The sequence below is a fragment of the Haliotis cracherodii genome, unplaced genomic scaffold (genome assembly GCF_022045235.1).
Source record: "Haliotis cracherodii isolate W230 unplaced genomic scaffold, xgHalCrac1.p SCAF_13, whole genome shotgun sequence".
NCBI lineage: Eukaryota > Metazoa > Mollusca > Gastropoda > Lepetellida > Haliotidae > Haliotis > Haliotis cracherodii.
The window spans coordinates 15,712,456-15,732,452 of NW_027266268.1; the positions used below are offsets into that span (position 1 = coordinate 15,712,456).

Below are 19,997 nucleotides of genomic sequence, written 5' to 3' on the forward strand. Positions count from 1 at the left end.
GGTATTACATGAACCCATTACCAACTTAGCAGAGAGAGTCAGTCGGCGTTTACAGGTTACATTAATCTTTAAATGGCGCGATTTCGCCATCTGAATGGAGCTAGAGGCCTCAAAATTGTTCAAATCCAATATGACGAGGTTCAGAGATATGACATGGCTGTGGATAAGGTGTCTTTAAATTGAATTTTGAAATTGAATAAATAAATAAATAAATAAATAAATAAATAAATAAATAAATAAATAAATAAATAAATAAATAAATAAATAAATAATCAATCAATCAATCAATCAATTAATCAATCAATCAATGTTTGTATTCATATAAGCAATTTGAGAAAAGTAGTGTCTCTGTAATTCTGGCTGCAACGCATTTATCTTGGTCGATCGCCAACATTCCATAAATAAGAAACCTAAGGGAGACAACAATAAACGAACAAAGTGACATGACACTAGTAAAAGGCCTTTCATTGGTCATTGGCTGTTGTCTTGCTACCTAGCAACGACGTGGACATTCCATCCATCTCAAGCATTAGGATCAGGTATCACCATTCTCAGCATCACTGTCGTGGTGGAGGCGGCTTCCTCAGCGCCTTAAACAATTCCATACCATATCCTCGGGGATTGGGACGCTTGTGTCCTAAATCCCTGATAATTTCTTCATCAAGGATTACATTTCAGAAATGCTTTCCAATCACAACTTGATGCGCATGACTAGCACAGTGTCAAAAGAACCAATTCAATCAATCCACACTTCAAGATCAGTATAAAAAGTCTGAATCCAACAGGGTGGGAATCATTTACTCTGTTCCATAACCAGTTTTGATCAATTGTGAAAATATATTAATATGTCGAAGTGATATGTATTAATTTGCCAACAAATGACAAAAGAAAAGTCAGAAAAGGCCGATAACTCTGTCATCGCTTTGAAGTGGTTACAAACAGTCCAACACGAACAGGGAGAAAATTCGCACCTCGATTTGTCAATCACCGAGAGACCTATAGACAAAAACAAGACCGGTAACTCTGTCAGCACAATTATAGCAATTACAAAGAAATCCAACACAAACAAGGGCGATAACTCTGTCGGCGCTTTGAAGTGGTTACAAACTATCCAACACGAACAGGGCAAAAATTCGCGCCTTGTTTTGTCAGTCACCTGCAGACGTAGTCAAAAACAAGGCCGATAACTCTGTCAGCGCAATTCAAGTGGTAACAAACGTTCCAACACGAACAGGGCAAATATTTGCGCCATGACACAAGTGATCGTAGTTGTGATCCAAACGTTTCCAAAACTTGTGTTAAAAAATATTTTCATCCATTACTCTCAATGGCGGTAGGCGTACAAGTATTGTTGAACCTCCTAATTGTTACAGAGGAGGTCAAACTCTCTCTGTGTTGCACCGGTGTCTGATTCGGCAGACTCTTCATACTGGCCTTCAAAGTCAAAATCTAGCTCCGCCTCCAACTCAGCCTGTGGAATATGTTCGATCATCACATCCGGTGACTCCACGTCACGTTCCTCCATCCCCGAATCCTCTTCCGGTACGGTGATTAGTCTGCGTTGCGCATCCAGCGGAAGTTGAAGAAACTTCCTCGGTCCAAGGTGGCCATACTGCCTACAATAACAGATATATTGAGACTTAAAGAAATATTTTGAAATTTGAATCTATTTTAAAGGGTGGCTAGTCCCTGGTATATTGGCAATCCTGGCAAATTTTATTCAAGTTGTGGGGGGACGGGAGGCCCAGTCGTTACAAGGAGCTACAATTGGTTGTGCGGAGTTGTGTTTCTTGGGCACGCCAGAAACCTAGGTGTCAGCGTAATACCAATGCTCGTGGGTTTCACCAACGTGGTAAACGCCTCGAACAAGCATCACTTGGGCTTTCCTCCACATTATCTGACATGCTATTATATATCTGGAATATTGTTAAAAGCAGCGTTAATCCCGACATCCTCGCTCACTCATTCAAGTTGTTAAAAAAATAGATTTCCGTCTGATTACTCAGATCGTATGATGTAGATCAAACTAACCACAAATGATTATTCTAATTCGTGAGACAGTGTCTTCACACACGGCACTCGCTACAAAGCCAAAGACTGGAAAGATACCAGCTAAAGTTTTGAATGGGTGGGTGGGTGAGTTGGGTTTAACGCCGCTTTTAAAAGTATATCCAGTTATATCACAGCGTGTCAGCTTAACGTGGGAGCAAAGCCCGAAGTGATGTAGGTCTTACACTTTTTCCAGTTCAGTGAAACCCACGAGCTCGGGTATGGTGCTGACAAACCTAGAAACATAATCGGGGCGAATCGGGATTCGAATCCACAATCATAGATTTCTGGTGTGCCCAAGGGACGCAACTCTGCACAGCGAATCGCGGCGCCTTAGATGACTGGGCCACACAAGTTTTGTATGGAGCGACAATTAAGTGTGTGCGTGTGTTGGAAGGGGGGGGGGGGGGGGGGAGTGGGAGTGGATCGTTGCTCATAATGTCAATCACTGTTTTATACTGGAATATTGTTGCACGCGGCAAAAAGGGAAACTACATAACAGAACAAAACGAAACATTCAAGTACTGCGGTGAAACCTCGTTAACCCTACATGTCTTGGAACTTATATATAAATATCTTTAGCTACCAGTACTTCGAGACAAGCGGAGCTTCAACATGAGATAATAGTGCTGATGGAAATTCTGTCATCATAAACCTATATGTCATAAACGATTAATAGAATCAAAGAATTCGTGTTGACGAGGGCTCGCTGGGTTTTTTTTGTGTTGTTTCGTGAAAATATTTAGTCCCTCACACAAAGATATTAATACAGGTAGCACGTTTCCCAAGAAAATTATACTCGTGTTACAGAGAAGAAAGATACCTCAAGAATTTAACAGAAACCGTATTTCGAAAGCCGAAATGTTTCCGCCTTAACCACTCCAGGGTAAGCACTCGATGCAAACAGAAAATGTTTCTTCAGTCAGGGCCACGTGTTTCCGGTAACCCTGCTACCTTAAGGATTTTGTTGGGAGCGTCTACATATTCGTGAAGCTTTGTATTTAGTTAATCCGAACATTTGGGAATATTTGAAGCGGTACTGTATAGATGAACGGGGTTTCACAGCACGCACACCTGACCACTTACAGCATGTTCGCCCTGTCACGTGGGTCCATCCGGGGCTCTAGACTTCTGAGTTCCGGTTGAACCTCCATTGCTGTCGTGAGAGGCTTGCCGAGCTCGGAGTACTCGATGTGGTGCTCCCCGTCCGGCGTCATAGCATCACTTGAACGAACGAACGAATGAATGAATGAATGAATGAATGACGGGCGATAATGTAAACACATCATAGAAAGAACACAGTCACACAGTTATTCAGACAAGTAAGAGAATGAATGGTGTTTAATGCCGCACCCAGGACTATATATCACGCAAGCATCTCATCGACCGTCTATTTTATAATCTTCGCTAAGGAGGAACCTTTTCTTCAACATTAAACTGAAGGCCAAGGATCATAACAAGCGCGAGTCTTGGATTCGAACCCATGACCAGTGGATCTTAAACGGAATTCGACTTAACGAGAATTTAATGAAAAAATAAGTTATCATTTTCATTTGAAGTCGTTCTTTAATAGCGGGCCGCTTTCGTGGATAGAGCGTTTGCCCGGATATCGTAAGGTCGGGGGTTCGATCCCCGGCCGCGTCATACCAAAAGACGTTAAAGGATGATACGTGTTGTTACCCTGTCTGGCGCTCGGTGTTAAGAGGCTAAAGCAAGGCCTGCACACACAAACACACACACACACACACACACACACACACACACACACACACACACACACACACACACACACACACACACACACACACACACACACACACACACACACACACACACACGTCCCTATGAAAGGGCAATGACCTTGAATGCGACGTTAACCCCCATCTCACCTCGTCAACAGCGGCACGCTGTGTGTTCCTTGAAGTTGAATGTACAATTTTGAGAAAAAAATTTCTTGCTCCGTCAATTCATAAATTTCTATAAGTGTTATTTGGAAGCCTATGTACGCCATGGTAACAGCATAATGCAATATGTCGCAATATACACGTAGTTTACGTATTTGACTAAACACAGCGTTTCGTTTGATAACACGAAAGTTGCAAATAAAACATGTTGGCAAAACCACAATGACATTCAAACATTCTAATTTTCCAAAATGAAAAAAAAAGATCGATGTGCCATAAAAACGAATAACCTTCCTTTGAAAGGACGAGCGGTTAATTTTATACCTTCGTGGTTTCTGGCCATATTAAATCAAATTAGGGCCTCAAAGCTACTCTTTCTATTTTTTTTCGTTTCCTATTTTATTTTCATATACGGCATTAAACATCATTACACATCAAAAGGTTATTTCACCAGTGCATGATTAAGCGTAAGCAGCATTGGAAATAGGTGTCTATTGGAAAACCTCCCCAGATCCAGGTGCCATTAATCGAAATTAAGTGTCGCTGTTCGCTGTAAAAATATGAAGGTCATCAGCCCAATTATGGCTTCTTGTTAGGGTAATATGCTTCAAGGATAAATGCACCTGCGAAGCCTACTATTGACAGATGTCTTAGGACCAAGGTATCCCTTGAGCCATGTTGGTAATCAGTGCATCACATGTTCCGTAGTTGTTAAGGCCAATCACATGCTTGCAAATCAGTCCATTAGAGTGAGTGAGTAAATATTGCTTTAAGCCGCATCAGCAGTACTGCAGCGTTTCGCGCTAGGTGTTTTTGAGCTAAACATTCGAGAAGCATTACAAAGAACACCAGTGCTAAACAATTCGTCTGTATAAAACAAGAGACCCATACCCGTTCGGCCGATGTTCCTAGAACCACAGGTAGTCAGTATGAGAGACTTAAAGGACGTACCCGCATACGTAATTATACGGTAACACATTCAGACCCGCCCCACAGACACAATGATACATGCTGACACATGGTTTAATTACCTCTTTTTTCGGCGTCTGAACACCAAGATGACGATGATGAGGGCAATGGTTGCCAGTAGCAGCGCACACAACACCAGAGTGATGATGACGATAAAGAAAGGAATTCCGGCTGAAAGAAGAGAGCACACGTCTCAGTGAAAATGCAGTTTGTTTATATGAACTCCATTGCTTACAATCAGCACGGCCACAAACAAGATGTACTGTTTGTTTGTTTGTTGTTTAACGCCGCACTCAGCAATATTCCAGCTATATGACGGCGGTCTGTAAAAAATCGAGTCTGGACCAGACAATCCAGTCATTGACATCATGATCATCGATCCACGCAATTGGGATACGATGACATGCATCAACCAAGTCAGCGTGCCTGACTACCCAATCCCGTTAGTCGCCTCTTACGACAAGCATAGTCGCCTTTTACGGCAAGCATGGGTTGCCGAGGACCTATTCTACCCCGGATCTTCACGGTTATCAAGATGTACTGAGGACCAAGAGATAACCACTTGCTTGCGTGTTAGTATCTACACCAAACCGTCGCAGTCATAGTGTTAAAGACGTTGTATATCAATATTACTATATCCCTTGTTCAGTGTGTTAGTTGTAGGGTAAAACGCGTCACCACTCTGTCGATCTCATGCTGGTAGGAGTTGTGTCCTTTACCCGTGTCAGGATCCGCTGGTCATGGGTTCAAATCCAGATTCGGCCCGATAATGAGAATTTAGGAGACCAAACTCTAGCTCATGGATTTCACCAAAGTCTACAAAAAGAGTTTAAGAATTTCTGCCTCATTATCCTTCCGGACCGGCAGAATAGAAATACACTCTCTTCAGGTAACATCACTCTCTTAAATTAGCCAGGGAGCGGTTGGGTAGCCTAGTGTTTAAAGCGTTCGCTCGTCACGCCGAAGACCCGGGTTCGATTCCCCACATGGGAACAATGTGTGAAGCCTATTTCTGGTGTCCCCGTAGTGATATTGCTGGAATATTGCTAAAAGCGGCATAAAACCATACCCACCCACTCACTTTGATTAGCCCAAATGCCTCGCCATTTAGTGACGCGGATGAATATATTAACGATACCAAAGCAGATGAGAATGCAATATGAATGCACACTGACCGACAAATCAAATGTAGTTACATCTCGGGACAAGTTATAGCATGGGGTGGTGAGTATTGGGATCTACTCTAACAAGGAGGGTGGTGGTGTGGCTTAGTGGTTAAAGCATTCGCTCGTCACCCCGGATGGTCTGTGTTCGTTTCCCGACAGGTACAATAGGATGCCCATGCCTAATGTACACCTTCGTGATAGTGCTGGAACATTGCTAAAAGCGGCGTAAAACCAAACTCACTCCCTCTAACAAGGATACCCACTGGGGTTACTTAATGCTCTAAACCCAGCTCACTCACTCATTCACTCATCGAGAGCCTCTAAACCGTTTCAAATATGTTCAATATAATTCCTTATCGAGATTGTGGCCTTGAGTTCCAATTGACATTGACATTAAATGGTTTAAATATCACGATGCATCATTCAAAAACATCGAGGGGGCGGTCGGGTAGCCTAGTGGTTAAAGCGTTCGCTCGTCACGCCGAAGACCCGGGTTCGATTCCCGACATGAGTACAATGTGAAGCCCATTTCTGGTGTCCCCCGCCGTAATATTGCTGGAATATTGGAATATACTCACTGACTCACTCGAAAACATACCCAAGAGAGAGATTGGATTCACACACTATTAGAATATCTCATCAAAGTCTCGAAAGCGCCATGCAATCAGAAGTGTCATTCGTTTGTGACATTTTCGAAAACAGTTGATTGATTTTGTTTCAGAAATTTGACGATAAAGACCAGCTGTCTTTGATGAATATGTTTCTGCAGTATCCTAATGGAAGCAAATCTAGGAGGATCTTCCCTCAGAACTCAGTATTATCCTGTTTAATTGGCGTCATGTCCCATTGGCTTCCACCTATGTGTTCTCTGTCCATCGTGTTGTGACAGTATTATCCGTCTGTTGTCATCACTTACTCATGTAGTCCCACTCATGTATGTAACTGTTGTTACTGTTAATCCTCCACCAGTATATATATTCTGTACAATGTCCCTCATTCACCCCTCCCTCCCTCCCCTGCACCCACTATCAAACACACAGAACCACACTACAAACCACCCTCAATCTAAATAAGGTTCCTACTCTAGATGAAATACTAAACGCTCAAAATAAACTAGAAAACTTCAAGGCCCTAGGCGTATTCCTAATCAAAACAGACCTAATTAAGCGCATCTAAAAACTAATTAATCTACCAATCCAAAATCCAATAATCATACAAACACCCACCTCACCCGGCTCCCTTAGTTCCCCCCTCCACCCACCTCGGCATTTATTCCAAATTTCAAAATTTCAAAAAATCAATATAAGCAACCCCTAAAAGTCCCCTCGTGGGTTGCACACACCACTTTCACCCTTCTCGGAATACACTAAATGGTCCGGCCAGGCCCGTGTGCGAAATACGCTGCAGTCGGAAAGCGCACGTTAAATCTTCTATATCAGTCAGTCAGCCCTCATTCAGTCTTGCTTGACAACGGTATAAGGATGTATACCGAAAGTACAGTATTAAAGAAGTTGTTATCCATAAATCGTGTCTACCTTGTCATCCGTCGACCTCTAAGTAATGCCTATCAAACAATTCAGTAACATCAGGCGATTCGCTGTGCAGAGTTGCTTCCCTTGGGCACGCCAGAAACCTATGATTGTGGGTTCGAATCCCGGTTCTCCCCGATTATGTTTCTAGGTTTTTCAGCACCATACCCGTGCTCGTGGGTTTCACCGAAGTGGTAAACGTCTAAGACCTGCATCACTTCGGGCTTTCCTCACACATTAAGCTGACACGCCGCGATATAACTGGAATACTGTTAAAAGCGGCGTTAAACTCAACTCACTCACTCACTCTACATGATTTCGGTTTGAATCCATATCAAGCTGGCATGCCGTGATTGGGAAATATTGTTCAAGGCGGAATCAAATAAAGTCCAACTTACTCACTTTAATCTACATGTGACATAAAACAGTTAGAATTTCGAATTAGAATCCCCTTAGAATTGGGGATAAACTGTACACCTGCCCATTTGCCACAGTGAGAATACTGTTGCTTGTCTGTAATCCCTTTACAGCCTAAATCGTACGAAGTGATTAATATGTCCACTCACTCATTGAAATATATTATAAACGTTTTCACTCAGTACAGTGTATATATGTGAATAGAGTTCACCAATTAGTTGTGTCGTTATATTTTGTGATATATTGACCAATTAGTTGTGTCATATGTGAAATGGCACCCTACTCAACCCACATAACCCATTTTAGCATTTGTGTCAATTTTGGTCAAGTATTAAAATTTGCCAAGTTGCTATGTTGACTTTACTTGCCCTTTAAGGCTGTTTCAATTGCACTTCTTGTCGCTTGTCAACCAAACCATTTTTTACACATTCATAAGTGTTCGATGGTTCAGCAGTAGTAGCAAGCCATAGCTCTGAGTCAATCTCATTAAATTCAGATCTTCGTTCTCGCTACCGCTCAGCTAAAGATCTGAGGGCATCCCATTTCGGTCAGAACTACCTTTCGCGAACTTAGAACGACCAATCAGAGCCCGCGTGAGGTGAGGTGAGGTGAGGTGAGGTGAGGTGAGGTGTTTTTTCCGATCTGACATTCTAATTCAAAGTTAACTTTCTATGAAATAAAGTATACCTATCTGGAGGTGAGAGATATCTGTCTATAGACTTTAAAAAATAATTTTGGATTTGTAGCTAATCAGAGATGTAGAACATCTTTTAGTAGACTTTTCTAACGAGAAGACCCGTAGCCTCCATAAGCCTCCATTAGTTACATATATCGAACTTATGTTAAAAGAGGGGGCACGTGTTGCCCAGTCGTCTAAGGCGCCGCGATTCGCTGTGCAGAGTTGCGTCCCTTGGGCACGCCAGAAACCTATGATTGTGGGTTCGATTGTTTATGTTTTTAGGTTTGTCAGCACCATACCCGTGCTCGTGGGTTTCACCGAAGTGGTAAACGTCTAAGACCTGCATCACTTCGGGCTTTCCTCCAACATTAAGCTGACACGCCGCGATATAACTGGAATACTGTTAAAAGCGGCGTTAAACTCAACTCACTCACTCAATCACTCACTCACTATCTTAAAAGACGCACGGATGAAGGACACGCTAACCAAAGCTTCCACGGCCCGACATCCCCAGTGAATTATGAAGACAGCAACAAAACGTCACACGCTACACGTCGAAAACAACCAGCTGTTAAATCTATATCTACCGACTATCTGACAGCATCCTTATTATATTGTACAAGCTGGGTGATTTACCCGTCATGGCGTCTGACATCGTACAAAACAGGCATTCATCAGACAATACCGAACAGCGGGAAGCTTATAGACATTGATGTGAGATGTGGCTGATGTTTCTGCGGCTTCGGGGACGTTGTAATCACTGCCACAAATGTCACATCAAACAACGACCATCTTCTTCTGACGTCATTACTCAGCACAAAGACACTGGCACTGGTATTCAAAACTCTTGACCGCACTATCTTCCTCCAGGTGCATGTACTAATACCACTTGTAGGGCGCGTATCAGTAAAGTAGGCGAATGCCTTGTAACGCGGTAAGGAGCTTCTCGATACAGTACTTAGTTTATAATTAGTCACAGTGGTGTGTCCTATAATAGGACTTCTTGAACTAATTTCATATATAAATATATAAAAAAATATTTTGAAATATTTTCGGTGTAAAATATGGATCTTGTACGTGAATCCGTCTTTTTCAAAGAGTGATTAAACAATTTGGAAACGGGCCTTGATAAAAATGCGTTTCTTCAAATGATGATAAAAATGGGGAAAGGGGGTTGATGAAAATGTGTTTCTTCAAATGATTATAAAAAGGGGAAACAGACCTTGATCAAAATGTGTTTCTTCAAATGATGATAAAAATGGGGGAAGAGGGTTGTTGAAAATGTGTTTCTTCAAATGAAAATAAAAAATGGGGAACGGGACGTGATCAAAATGTGTTTCTTTAAATGATAAAAGTGGGGAAACGGGCCTTGATCAAAATGTGTTTCTTCAAATGATGATGAAAATGGGGAAAGGGGGTTGATGAAAATGTGTTTCTTCAAATGAAGATAAAAAATGGGGAACGGGACATGATCAAAATGTGTTTCTTCAAATGATAAAAGTGGGGAAACGGGCCCTGATCAAAATGTGTTTCTTCAAATGATGATAAAAATGGGGAAAGGGGGTTGATGAAAATGTGTTTCTTCAAATGAAGATAAAAAATGGGGAACGGGACGTGATCAAAATGTGTTTCTTCAAATGATAAAAGTGGGGAAACGGGCCTTGATCAAAATGTGTTTCTTCAAATGAAGATAAAAAATGGGGAAATGGGGAAATGGGGAATGTTGACAAGACTTTAGTGGTGGCATTCAAGGGCATCGTAAGTTTGGGGTGAGTGTTGTTTAGCGCCGCAGTCAGAAATAATATACAGCTATATCACGGCGGCCTGTAAATCTGACACAATCAGCAAGGTCATACGTCATACACTATAGGAAGGTGGGGGTAGGGGAAATATATGTTTATGCAGTATCCCCACCCCCTCCTGCACTACAGCCGCCATCCCCACACCCATCATCACCGACGCCATCACCACCCATCTCCGAGAATATCAAACTGCCATGCGATTCTCACTTAGTTGCTACTTGCGACTGGTAAGTGGGGGCTATGCACCTATTCTGTCACGGAGTCCCCACAGGGCAATCCATTATAACTACTGACCTCCTTGGAGATTAGTTTCTACGCAAATCAGTGGTGTACTCGTTTCGGAGGAAGAATAGTTTCCGTGTCGGGGTCACGTGTGGTCCAGTGCAAGTCGCAGACATTGATGAAGCAGTAACCTGTTCCCTCGCCAATCTATACAATTATACACATACTAACACAAATCTTTCTAAAACTTTCTTTGAACTTAATTGGTTATTTTGATCTTCTGTCAAACGTATTACGCAGGCAGTATGTCTATGGTCTAGGTCTAATAAGTAAATTAGCCCCCATGAGGATTGCGTGCAAGAATATATATTTAGGTTCCAACAACCCGTGTTTGACGTAAGAGGCGACTAAGTGAATCTGGATGTCGGGCTCGTTGACTTGGCTGATTGCATATAATCTCATCTCAATTGTGTGGATCGATGCTCATGATGTCAATCACATGATTTTCTGGTGCAAATTCTGTTACTTACAAAACGCCTTCTTATAGCTGGAATAACAAACAAACAAAACAAAAATGTCCGTTTCATTCAGCAGGTTTTCAAAACAGATCCGTAGATAGCAGCAAAGAAGGTTGCAATTTTGTGATCATCGAGTCAACAGTAACATTTTACATTTCAAAATCTCAATTCACAAGATTCACAACGGGTTATTTTTGTTTTGATTGCCGATTGAAGGGTTAAAGTATGTTCGATCCTTTATAAGATCTTTTATATATTAGTGATGAAAATGATGACCTCAAGGCAAGATTCACCCTGAAGCTCGTAATACGACTAAACTGAACTTCCGGTTTCACTGAAGCAGACGACACGTTCAGTGAAGCAGAGGGAAGTATTTTTGGCATTTTCTCGGCGAATGCGTCCCCGAAGTGTTTGTAGGTGGACACAGAAATAGTGCCAATCTAGAGGAACACATTAGTTGGACCACTGTGCACGAGTAGCAATGGTGGCAGGACTATTTCAAGAATCCATATAAAATCCATCAAAATAATTCAAGCCTACTCTACAATGTTTATTTTGGTAGAACGTCAACGGGTTTCGCGGGCTGATGTAAATATAGACATATTTCCATGTTAAGAGCTCCAGGTTAAGTTAAATTTTATTTGTTTGTTTCTTTGTTTGTTTGACATTCCAGCTATGTGATGGAGGCCTGTAAATATTCAAATCTTGACTATACTTGTACACATTCCTAAATTTGATATTTGAAGAATGGCCAACGAGCCAGTTCACCCGATCCATTTGGTCGCCTCTTGCGAGTAACTTTATTTCTTTTTTTAAACCGGATTCCCCACGAGGAATGTTCCCTAAAAGTCGAACCAGTTTCCGAATTCACATGACCAATTCAGGTGAATTGAGGTGAGATTAAATGGGGCTCAACGTCGCACTACCTTGCAGTTATATATGCGTGCGTGAGGGCGTCCGTGTGTGCGTGCGTTTGTGTGCGTGTGTGTGTCTGCTTGTACTAGTCCGGTTATAAAATGTTAGCCCACTGAGATACCATGCTACAGCTTAACATGGACACCCCATTCAGACACAGTAAACTGACTCAGAACAGACCAGTCATGTTTTATCCCCTTGATGCCGAGCGCCAGGGTAACAACAAGTACAATCTTTTGGTTTGACGCGACCAGGAATCGAAGCACAGATCTTACGCTATCTAGGCAGATGCTCTATCCCCTCGTCCAGGAACGCGCTACGGTGTTCGCATGTGAGATGCGACAGTTTTGGGGTATTCAGAAACGTTTCGGTTCCAATTTATCATCATTAGACCGCCTCAAAGTACTCTCCGAGATGCTACAGATGTGAGAGCTTTCGCCTCACAACATATATCTTCTTAATGGGCTTGTACCCAATCAGGCGTCATGAGTGAACTTCCTAAACGCTCATCTATCAAGCGGGGCCTGGGTTAAAGAATAAAGATAAAATACGGAAACGATCTTCCCCTTTTCAAATAGTGTTAATGTGACACTTACATTCATTTCGACAATCCTATCAAGCCACGACGTCGGGCTACGTAGAGAAAGACTTTGACATTACGTTGTTTCGAAACGAGATATGCCACTACAGGAGATACGAATTCTTGAGTTTCGTTTGAACTTTGAGGACTTCCTAACATGAATGTCTGCGGCGTGCGGTCAGCGTCACTGGGAGAATGATGAATTGAGGCAGACATTAAATCTCTTAATGTAGTTCCCAGCGGGAATTCCGGTTTAGAATAGGTCCCCAGTAACCTCAGCTTGTCGTGGTGTGAGTAAATTGATCGGGTCGTTAAGCGCGGTGACCTGACTGACGGCTTGTGTAGGTGTTCGTGCTATCAACCACTGGTTTGCCTTGCCCTGACTATTTGCAGGCCGTCGCGAAATAAATGCAATAGTGACCACTGAGACGTTATAAAACAAAGAAACAATGTAACTACCGGGGAAAAGAAAGTATGCAGTGACACTCATGTTTGATCGTGGATCAAAATGAAACACCCAGAATTATATAATATTCCATTGTGATGTAATTGATACGGGTGTCATAGCTGTGGTTTGGACCACAGGCCCCTGAAGCAGGATAGTGATATTACTGAAACATTTGACCCATATATATAAATAGACAAGGTATGTCACTCGCCATCTTGGCCGGAGTTGAAATCGGCTCTATCGTTTAAATAAACTGGAAATGTATGCATGTCATGTTCACAATACCTCCCCACCTCCCTCCACATACGACTTGCATGCCACAAACCTTCATTTATTGGCAATTTATTACTTATATCGGATGATTTTATCGTAATATTGGCTCAGTCGCGGCTGTGGGTCACGGAAGTAAACAACAAATCTCCGCGCACAATGGCGTCGAGTGCTGTGATTGGTCCGCGCTCCAACCATAACAAACGCACATGGGGATATTTACCAATCAGAGCGCTCGGTGCCATTGAGTGCGGAGATTTTTCGACCTTAAGTTTGCAGTTTTTCGGCGACTGTTTTCCCTGTCCTTTTCAAAACGTTTGTAATGATTTGGTCAAATCCAATTTTCAAGTGTACACTTTCTTTTGCCCGGGAGTTAAACTTCCTGTCCTATTACATCTCAGTGTAAAACAATTTTCGATGGTTGTGATAGACTGCGCCACGGGGTAAATATGCCCTAATTGATGCAAATTTAAAATGCATGCCGTAAACATTTGCTTATAGTTTTCTATCGTGACACTAGAACCTTTATTCTAATTTACATTGACGCGGATGTGACCACATCACGCCTGAAACATTAGATGATTACACGTCTCCCAGAGAAAGGGTACTGGTAGAAAAGTGAGTATGGTTTTACGCCGCTTTTAGCAATTTCCAACAATATAGCTCGTCACGCCGACGACCTGGGTTCGATTCCCTTCATGGGTACAATGTGTGAAGCCCATTTCTGGTGTCCTCCGCAGTGATATTGCTGAAATACTGCTAAAAGCGGCGTAAAACCATACTCACTCACTGAACAAAACAAAAATGTCTCACTTACGAGAGAAATAGGGGACATATGAATGAAAGTATAAAATGTTGAAGTAATTTTGTTGTATCTATTCACAAGAGCCACAATAGACAGCTGGTGTCAACCCAACCGAAATCCATTGCAATTATATGCAATCTACAAATAATAGAGTTTAAGTAAACATGGCTATTTCTCTTCTACGACTGTTTTATTCAATGCCTAATTGAAAGAGAAAGCAAATGATCTCGTTCAAAATGTTCTTAAGGTACCAACAATTATAGTATCTTAATTAAAGAAAGTGCCAGGAGGCTAACTTGTGAAGAGTAGTCTTAGGGGAAACAGCATCTCTAAGGTTGGCTAAAGGGTATCATTATATGGATTTTGTCTCATCGAGAACCACACCAATTACATGTTGAAAACACAGTGACGTTAGGAAGAGTATTTTTGATAATGGGGAATGCTTTGGGGCAAGATCTGTCTATTTATCCTGACAGCAGTGGCAAGATATGGATGACAATTACAGAAGATTTACATAACAGAAACCCAAAGCGGAAGATGGCTTTTTAAGCCGGTGTAACTTCATGACGTTGTCGCCCTCGGGGAAAACAGGTTGCCGACAACAGCTATGTTGTATCTAATTATAGTTCTCGTGACCTAGGACTAACGTTGCATTATACGCTTCATTCTTTGGTATATGTGCTATCTGGTGAAACAGGAACCTGATTGCCTACACAGGACGCCGTTTTTGTAATAGATAGAATCTCGTCACTCGTTTCCAATGTCTTACCCGAGGCATAGTCGAAAATCACATTTGTCATGGAACACGTTGAGCTCGCGGAGCACGTCGATAATAACGGTAAACGTACCAAGATGAAGTGTGGAAAATATAGGGATGTGGACAGGGATGTGATGTACAGGACATGATCACGTGGCCTGATGTCACCATCCGGGTACTCATCAGCCTTTCACAAAATCATTTTCACTTAAGTTCATGATGGCCTAATTTTATTCGGTGGTTTACGTGAGTGAGTGAGTGAGTGAGTGAGTGTGTGAGTGAGTGAGTGAGTGAGTGAGTGAGTAAAATTGGATTCATATATTGTTATATTGAACCCGGAATTACCTCTTTAACTACGGGGCAACCCCACCGAAACCTCAATCAATGAACGTTAAACGTCAAATGAAATAATATGTTTGGGGGAAGCATTCACAGCAACGAAATTCTATATAAAAAACTCGTAGAAACACGTCATTTGTAGCATTGTTCGGATGATCTGGTTTGTTAAGCCAAGATTTTACGTAAGAGCCTTCACTAAAGCAGGCCTGGAAGACAAGACTGAAGGGGCTGAAACGTTGAACACCCTCTTTAGGAACTAAATATGGCTTAGGGTATCGATTCCGTCTCTCCCTGGAATACCGTCCCACACTCGCGCTGCTCTGACATGGGTTTAAGTGTGGATACGGGGAACGAACATCAGACCATGTTTTAAAAGCCAGTGTGTGAGTGAGTATTATTTTACGCCGATTTTAGACGTATTCAAGCAATATCTGGGACACCAGAAATGGGCTTCACACATTGTACCCAATCTGAGGAATCGAACCCAGGTCTTCGGCGTTAAGAGCAAAAGCTTTAACCACTGGGTTACCTAACCGCCCCTTGGATAATTCAAGAGAGTGATGTCATTGTCTATTATTCAACAGCCCGGCAGGTTAATGTGAGAGTAACTCTCAAACTCTGATTGTAGACTTTGGTGAAATCCACTTGTTTCCCTAAGTGGGACTTGATTGTCAGAGGGGAGGTCCGGTAGCCTAGTGGTTAAAGCGTTCATTCGTCACGCCGAAGTCCTGTCTTCTATTCCTTTTATGGGTTCAATGTGCGAAGCCTATTTCTGGTGTCCCCCGCCGTGATATTGCTGGAATATTGCTAACGGCGGCGTAAAACCATACTCACTCACATGCTTATTATATCCATTGTGCTGTTTAAGAACAGGAAGACACGTTTTAGTAGATAAAGGAGTGGGAATAGTCATGCATCGATAGATAACGACAGGCCTCCCTACTTTGTTATAATGTAGATATATGGACAATCTAAAGAAAAACGGACCAAAATGGTTGCTCTGTAAAAAATATGATGCTCGTGCTAAGAAAGGATAAACAATATCATCCTCGTTTAACCAGGGCATTATCTTTCCAGTTTATTGTGATGAATATATATTCGAGTATGACAATAATAGAATAGAGGCACAAGGGGCCTAGCTAAGACTAAATACAAATTTAGGCGCCAAATGGAATACCGCCAACGTGAGGCCGCAAGCGCTCGAGTTGATTAGGGAGGTTAGGCTGCCGCTAGTGGGAAAATATAATGGGAGAGTCATAGAAGAGTGTCCTGTCTTGATGAGTCTTCATTCAAGACACAGATCAAGACCATTTTATGATATGACAATACTCCATTGTCAGTCTTCATCTCGAGGAAGTCAAAACATCACAGCAAACTGTGCATACACAGGGTCGATCATTCTCACTAGTATACTAATACCCAGTCACAAAAATAGAAAAAAAAGAAAAAAATAGCTATTATATATTTTTAGAAAATGTAAGTGTAAGCACGTGCCTATTGTGCTTATAAGCTGCTACGGCCCTGGGCCCACTTGCACAAAGCGATCTTAGCGCTAAGATGATCGTAACTCCCATACTTTAACATAGGCTTACGATAGTCTTAGCCCTAAGATCGCTTTGTGCAAGTGGACCCTGGAGATAAACTACCCTTGATACATGAAGATTATATTGTACGGGACTCCTTTAAAGTGCATAACCGAGATTAAAAGTATGGAAGGGGACATTTGAAAACGGTAATAGTGAGTGAGTGAGTTGGGTTTAACGCCGCTTTTAACAGTATTCCAGTTATATCGCGGCGTGTCAGCTTAATGTGGGAGGAAAGCCCGAAGTGATGCAGGTCTCAGACGTTTACCACTTCGGTGAAACCCAAGAGCACGGGTATGGAGCTGACAAACCTAGAAACATAATCGGGGCGAACCGGGATTCGAACCCACAATCATAGGTTTCTGGCATGCCCAAGGGACGCAACTCTGCACAGCGAATCGCGGCGCCTTAGACGACTGGGCCGACCGTGCCCCGAAAACGGTAATAGATAATGACGTCACCTGCAGGTACGCAATCAACGAGCTTCCCATCGGCTTTGTCGTCCGTGTGACATATCTTCATGGAGGGCATTGTGACGTTAGGCCTTTGTGACGTAATGGCTGTGTGACGTTACGTCTATGTGACGTTAACCAGAGTGACGTTGCACTTCGACGTCCCGTTATCCTCGATTCGTCACAGTCCAAGAAATCTTGAAAGAAACAAATAGAAAGAAATGAGGTTATAAATATACCTTTTAACTAAATTCACACTTGTAAGTGAAGCAGTGACCAAGGTCAAATTGTTTTAACAGGCTATTAAAAAACAGTATCTAGCACACACTCTGGGCGCCATGGGTAATCAAAATGTCTGCCATGCCGAGCATCAATGGCCGAGAATAGCTTTTCAGCCAGCCATCCAAATTATCGAGATTATTCAAGAAATGTTACAGGCCTATGAAAGGGTCTCTCATGTAATTATCTTGATCCAATATCCTCGTAACACCATCTTGGTGCCATAGTGCTGATATTTTGGTTTCGGAGTATCATACAAGAAGTAAAATATATTAGCTAATTATTTGACGATGTAAATGTCAAATTTGTCATTCGATAAAATTCAAGCAATGAACAAAGTAAATGTTTAGTGACAGTGTAAATTGATACCTGATGACCTGATTTGGTACCATGTTAAATTAAGATGGAAGCAATCTGCAAAAAATAATTTGACTACGGGGACGCTAACCGTAGTGTCTTTAAGTACCTAATCTCACATGTGTGACATCTAATAACTGTATGTGTGATCACTTACAACAGACTCCCGTATGTGTGATCACTTAAACTAAACTCCCGTATGTGTGATCACTTACAACAGACTCCAGTATGTGTGATCACTTAAACCAGACTCCCGTATGTGTGATCACTTAAACCGGACTCCCGTATGTGTGATCACTTAAACAAGACTTCCGTATGTGTGATCACTTACAACAGACTCCCGTATGTGTGATCACTTAAACCAGACTTCCGTATGTGTGATCACTTACAACAGACTCCAGTATGTGTGATCACTTAAACCAGACTCCCGTATGTGTGATCACTTACAACAGACTCCCGTATGTGTGGTCACTTACAACAGACTCCCGTATGTGTGATCACTTACAACAGACTCCCATATGTGTGGTCATTTACAACAGACTCCGGTATGTGTGATCACTTACAACAGACTCCCGTATGTGTGATCACTTACAACAGTCTCCCGTTTGTGTGATCACTTAAACCAGACTCCCGTATGTGTGATCACTTACAATAGACTCCCGTATGTGTGATCACTTAAACCAGACTCCCGTATGTGTGATCACTTAAACCAGACTCTCGTATGTGTTATTACTTAAACCAGACTCCCGTATGTGTGATCACTTACAACAGACTCCCATATATGTGATCACTTACAACAGTCTCCCGTATGTGTGGTCACTTAAACCGGACTCCCGTATGTTTATCACTTACAACAGACTCCCGTATGTGTGATCACTTACAACAGACTCCTGTATGTGTGATCACTTAAACTAGACTCCCGTTTGTGTGATCACTTAAACCAGACTTCCATATGTGTGATCCCTTACAACAGACTCCCGTATGTGTGATCACTTACAACAGACTCCCGTTTGTGTGATCACTTAAACCAGACTCCCGTATGTGTGATCACTTACAACAGACTCCCGTATGTGTGATCACTTACAACAGACTCCCATATGTGTGATCACTTACAACAGACTCCCGTATGTGTGATCACTTAAACTAGACTCCCGTTTGTGTGATCACTTACAATAGACTCCCGTATGTGTGATCACTTAAACCAGACTCCCGTATGTGTGATCACTTACAACAGACTCCCGTATGTGTGATCACTTACAATAGACTCCCGTATGTGTGATCACTCAAACCAGACTCCAGTATGTGTGATCACTTAAACCAGACTCCCGTATGTGTGATCACTTACAACAGACTCCCGTTTGTGTCATCACTTAAACTAGTCTCCCGTATTTAATTTCTTACAGTAAACTCCCATATATTTAATTTCTTACAGTAAACTCCCACATATTTAATCCCTTACCGTAAACTCCCATATATTTAATCTCTTACAGTAAACTCCCATATATTTAATCTCTTACAGTAAACTCCCATATATTTAATTTCTTACAGTAAACTCCCATATATTTAATCTCTTACAATTAATTCCGATATATTTAATTTCTTACAGTAAACTCCCATATATTTAATCTCTTACAGTAAACTCCCATATATTTAATTTCTTACAGTAAACTCCCATATATTTAATCCCTTACAGTAAACTCCCATATATTTAATCTCTTACAGTGAACCCTCATATACTTAATTTCTTACAGTAAACTCCCATATGTTTAAACTCTTACAGTAATCTTTAATCTCTTACAATTAATTCCGATATAGTTAATTTCTTACAGTAAACTCCCATATATTTAATCTCTTACAGTAAACTCCCATATCTTTAATCTCTTACAGTAAACTCCCATGTACTTAGTTTTTCTTACAATAAACTTCCACATATTTAATCTCTTACAGTAAACTCCCA

The 19,997-nt window shown here is 41.8% G+C and overlaps 1 protein-coding gene across 1 annotated transcript in view; it reads right to left on the reverse strand.

The window, feature by feature from the left end:
* Positions 1 to 317: 317 nt before the first annotated feature.
* Positions 318 to 19,997, reverse strand: part of LOC139458977 (uncharacterized) — a 29,792-nt gene continuing 10,112 nt past the window's right edge. Inside the window, exons 2-5 of the mRNA XM_071240415.1 lie at positions 17,414 to 17,601; positions 4,985 to 5,093; positions 3,136 to 3,273; positions 318 to 1,616 (exon numbers count right to left, since the gene is read on the reverse strand). Coding sequence (XP_071096516.1) covers positions 1,361 to 1,616; positions 3,136 to 3,273; positions 4,985 to 5,093; positions 17,414 to 17,483 — 573 coding nt within the window. The 5' untranslated portion in view covers positions 17,484 to 17,601 and the 3' untranslated portion in view covers positions 318 to 1,360. The remainder of the gene's footprint in view (positions 1,617 to 3,135; positions 3,274 to 4,984; positions 5,094 to 17,413; positions 17,602 to 19,997) is intronic.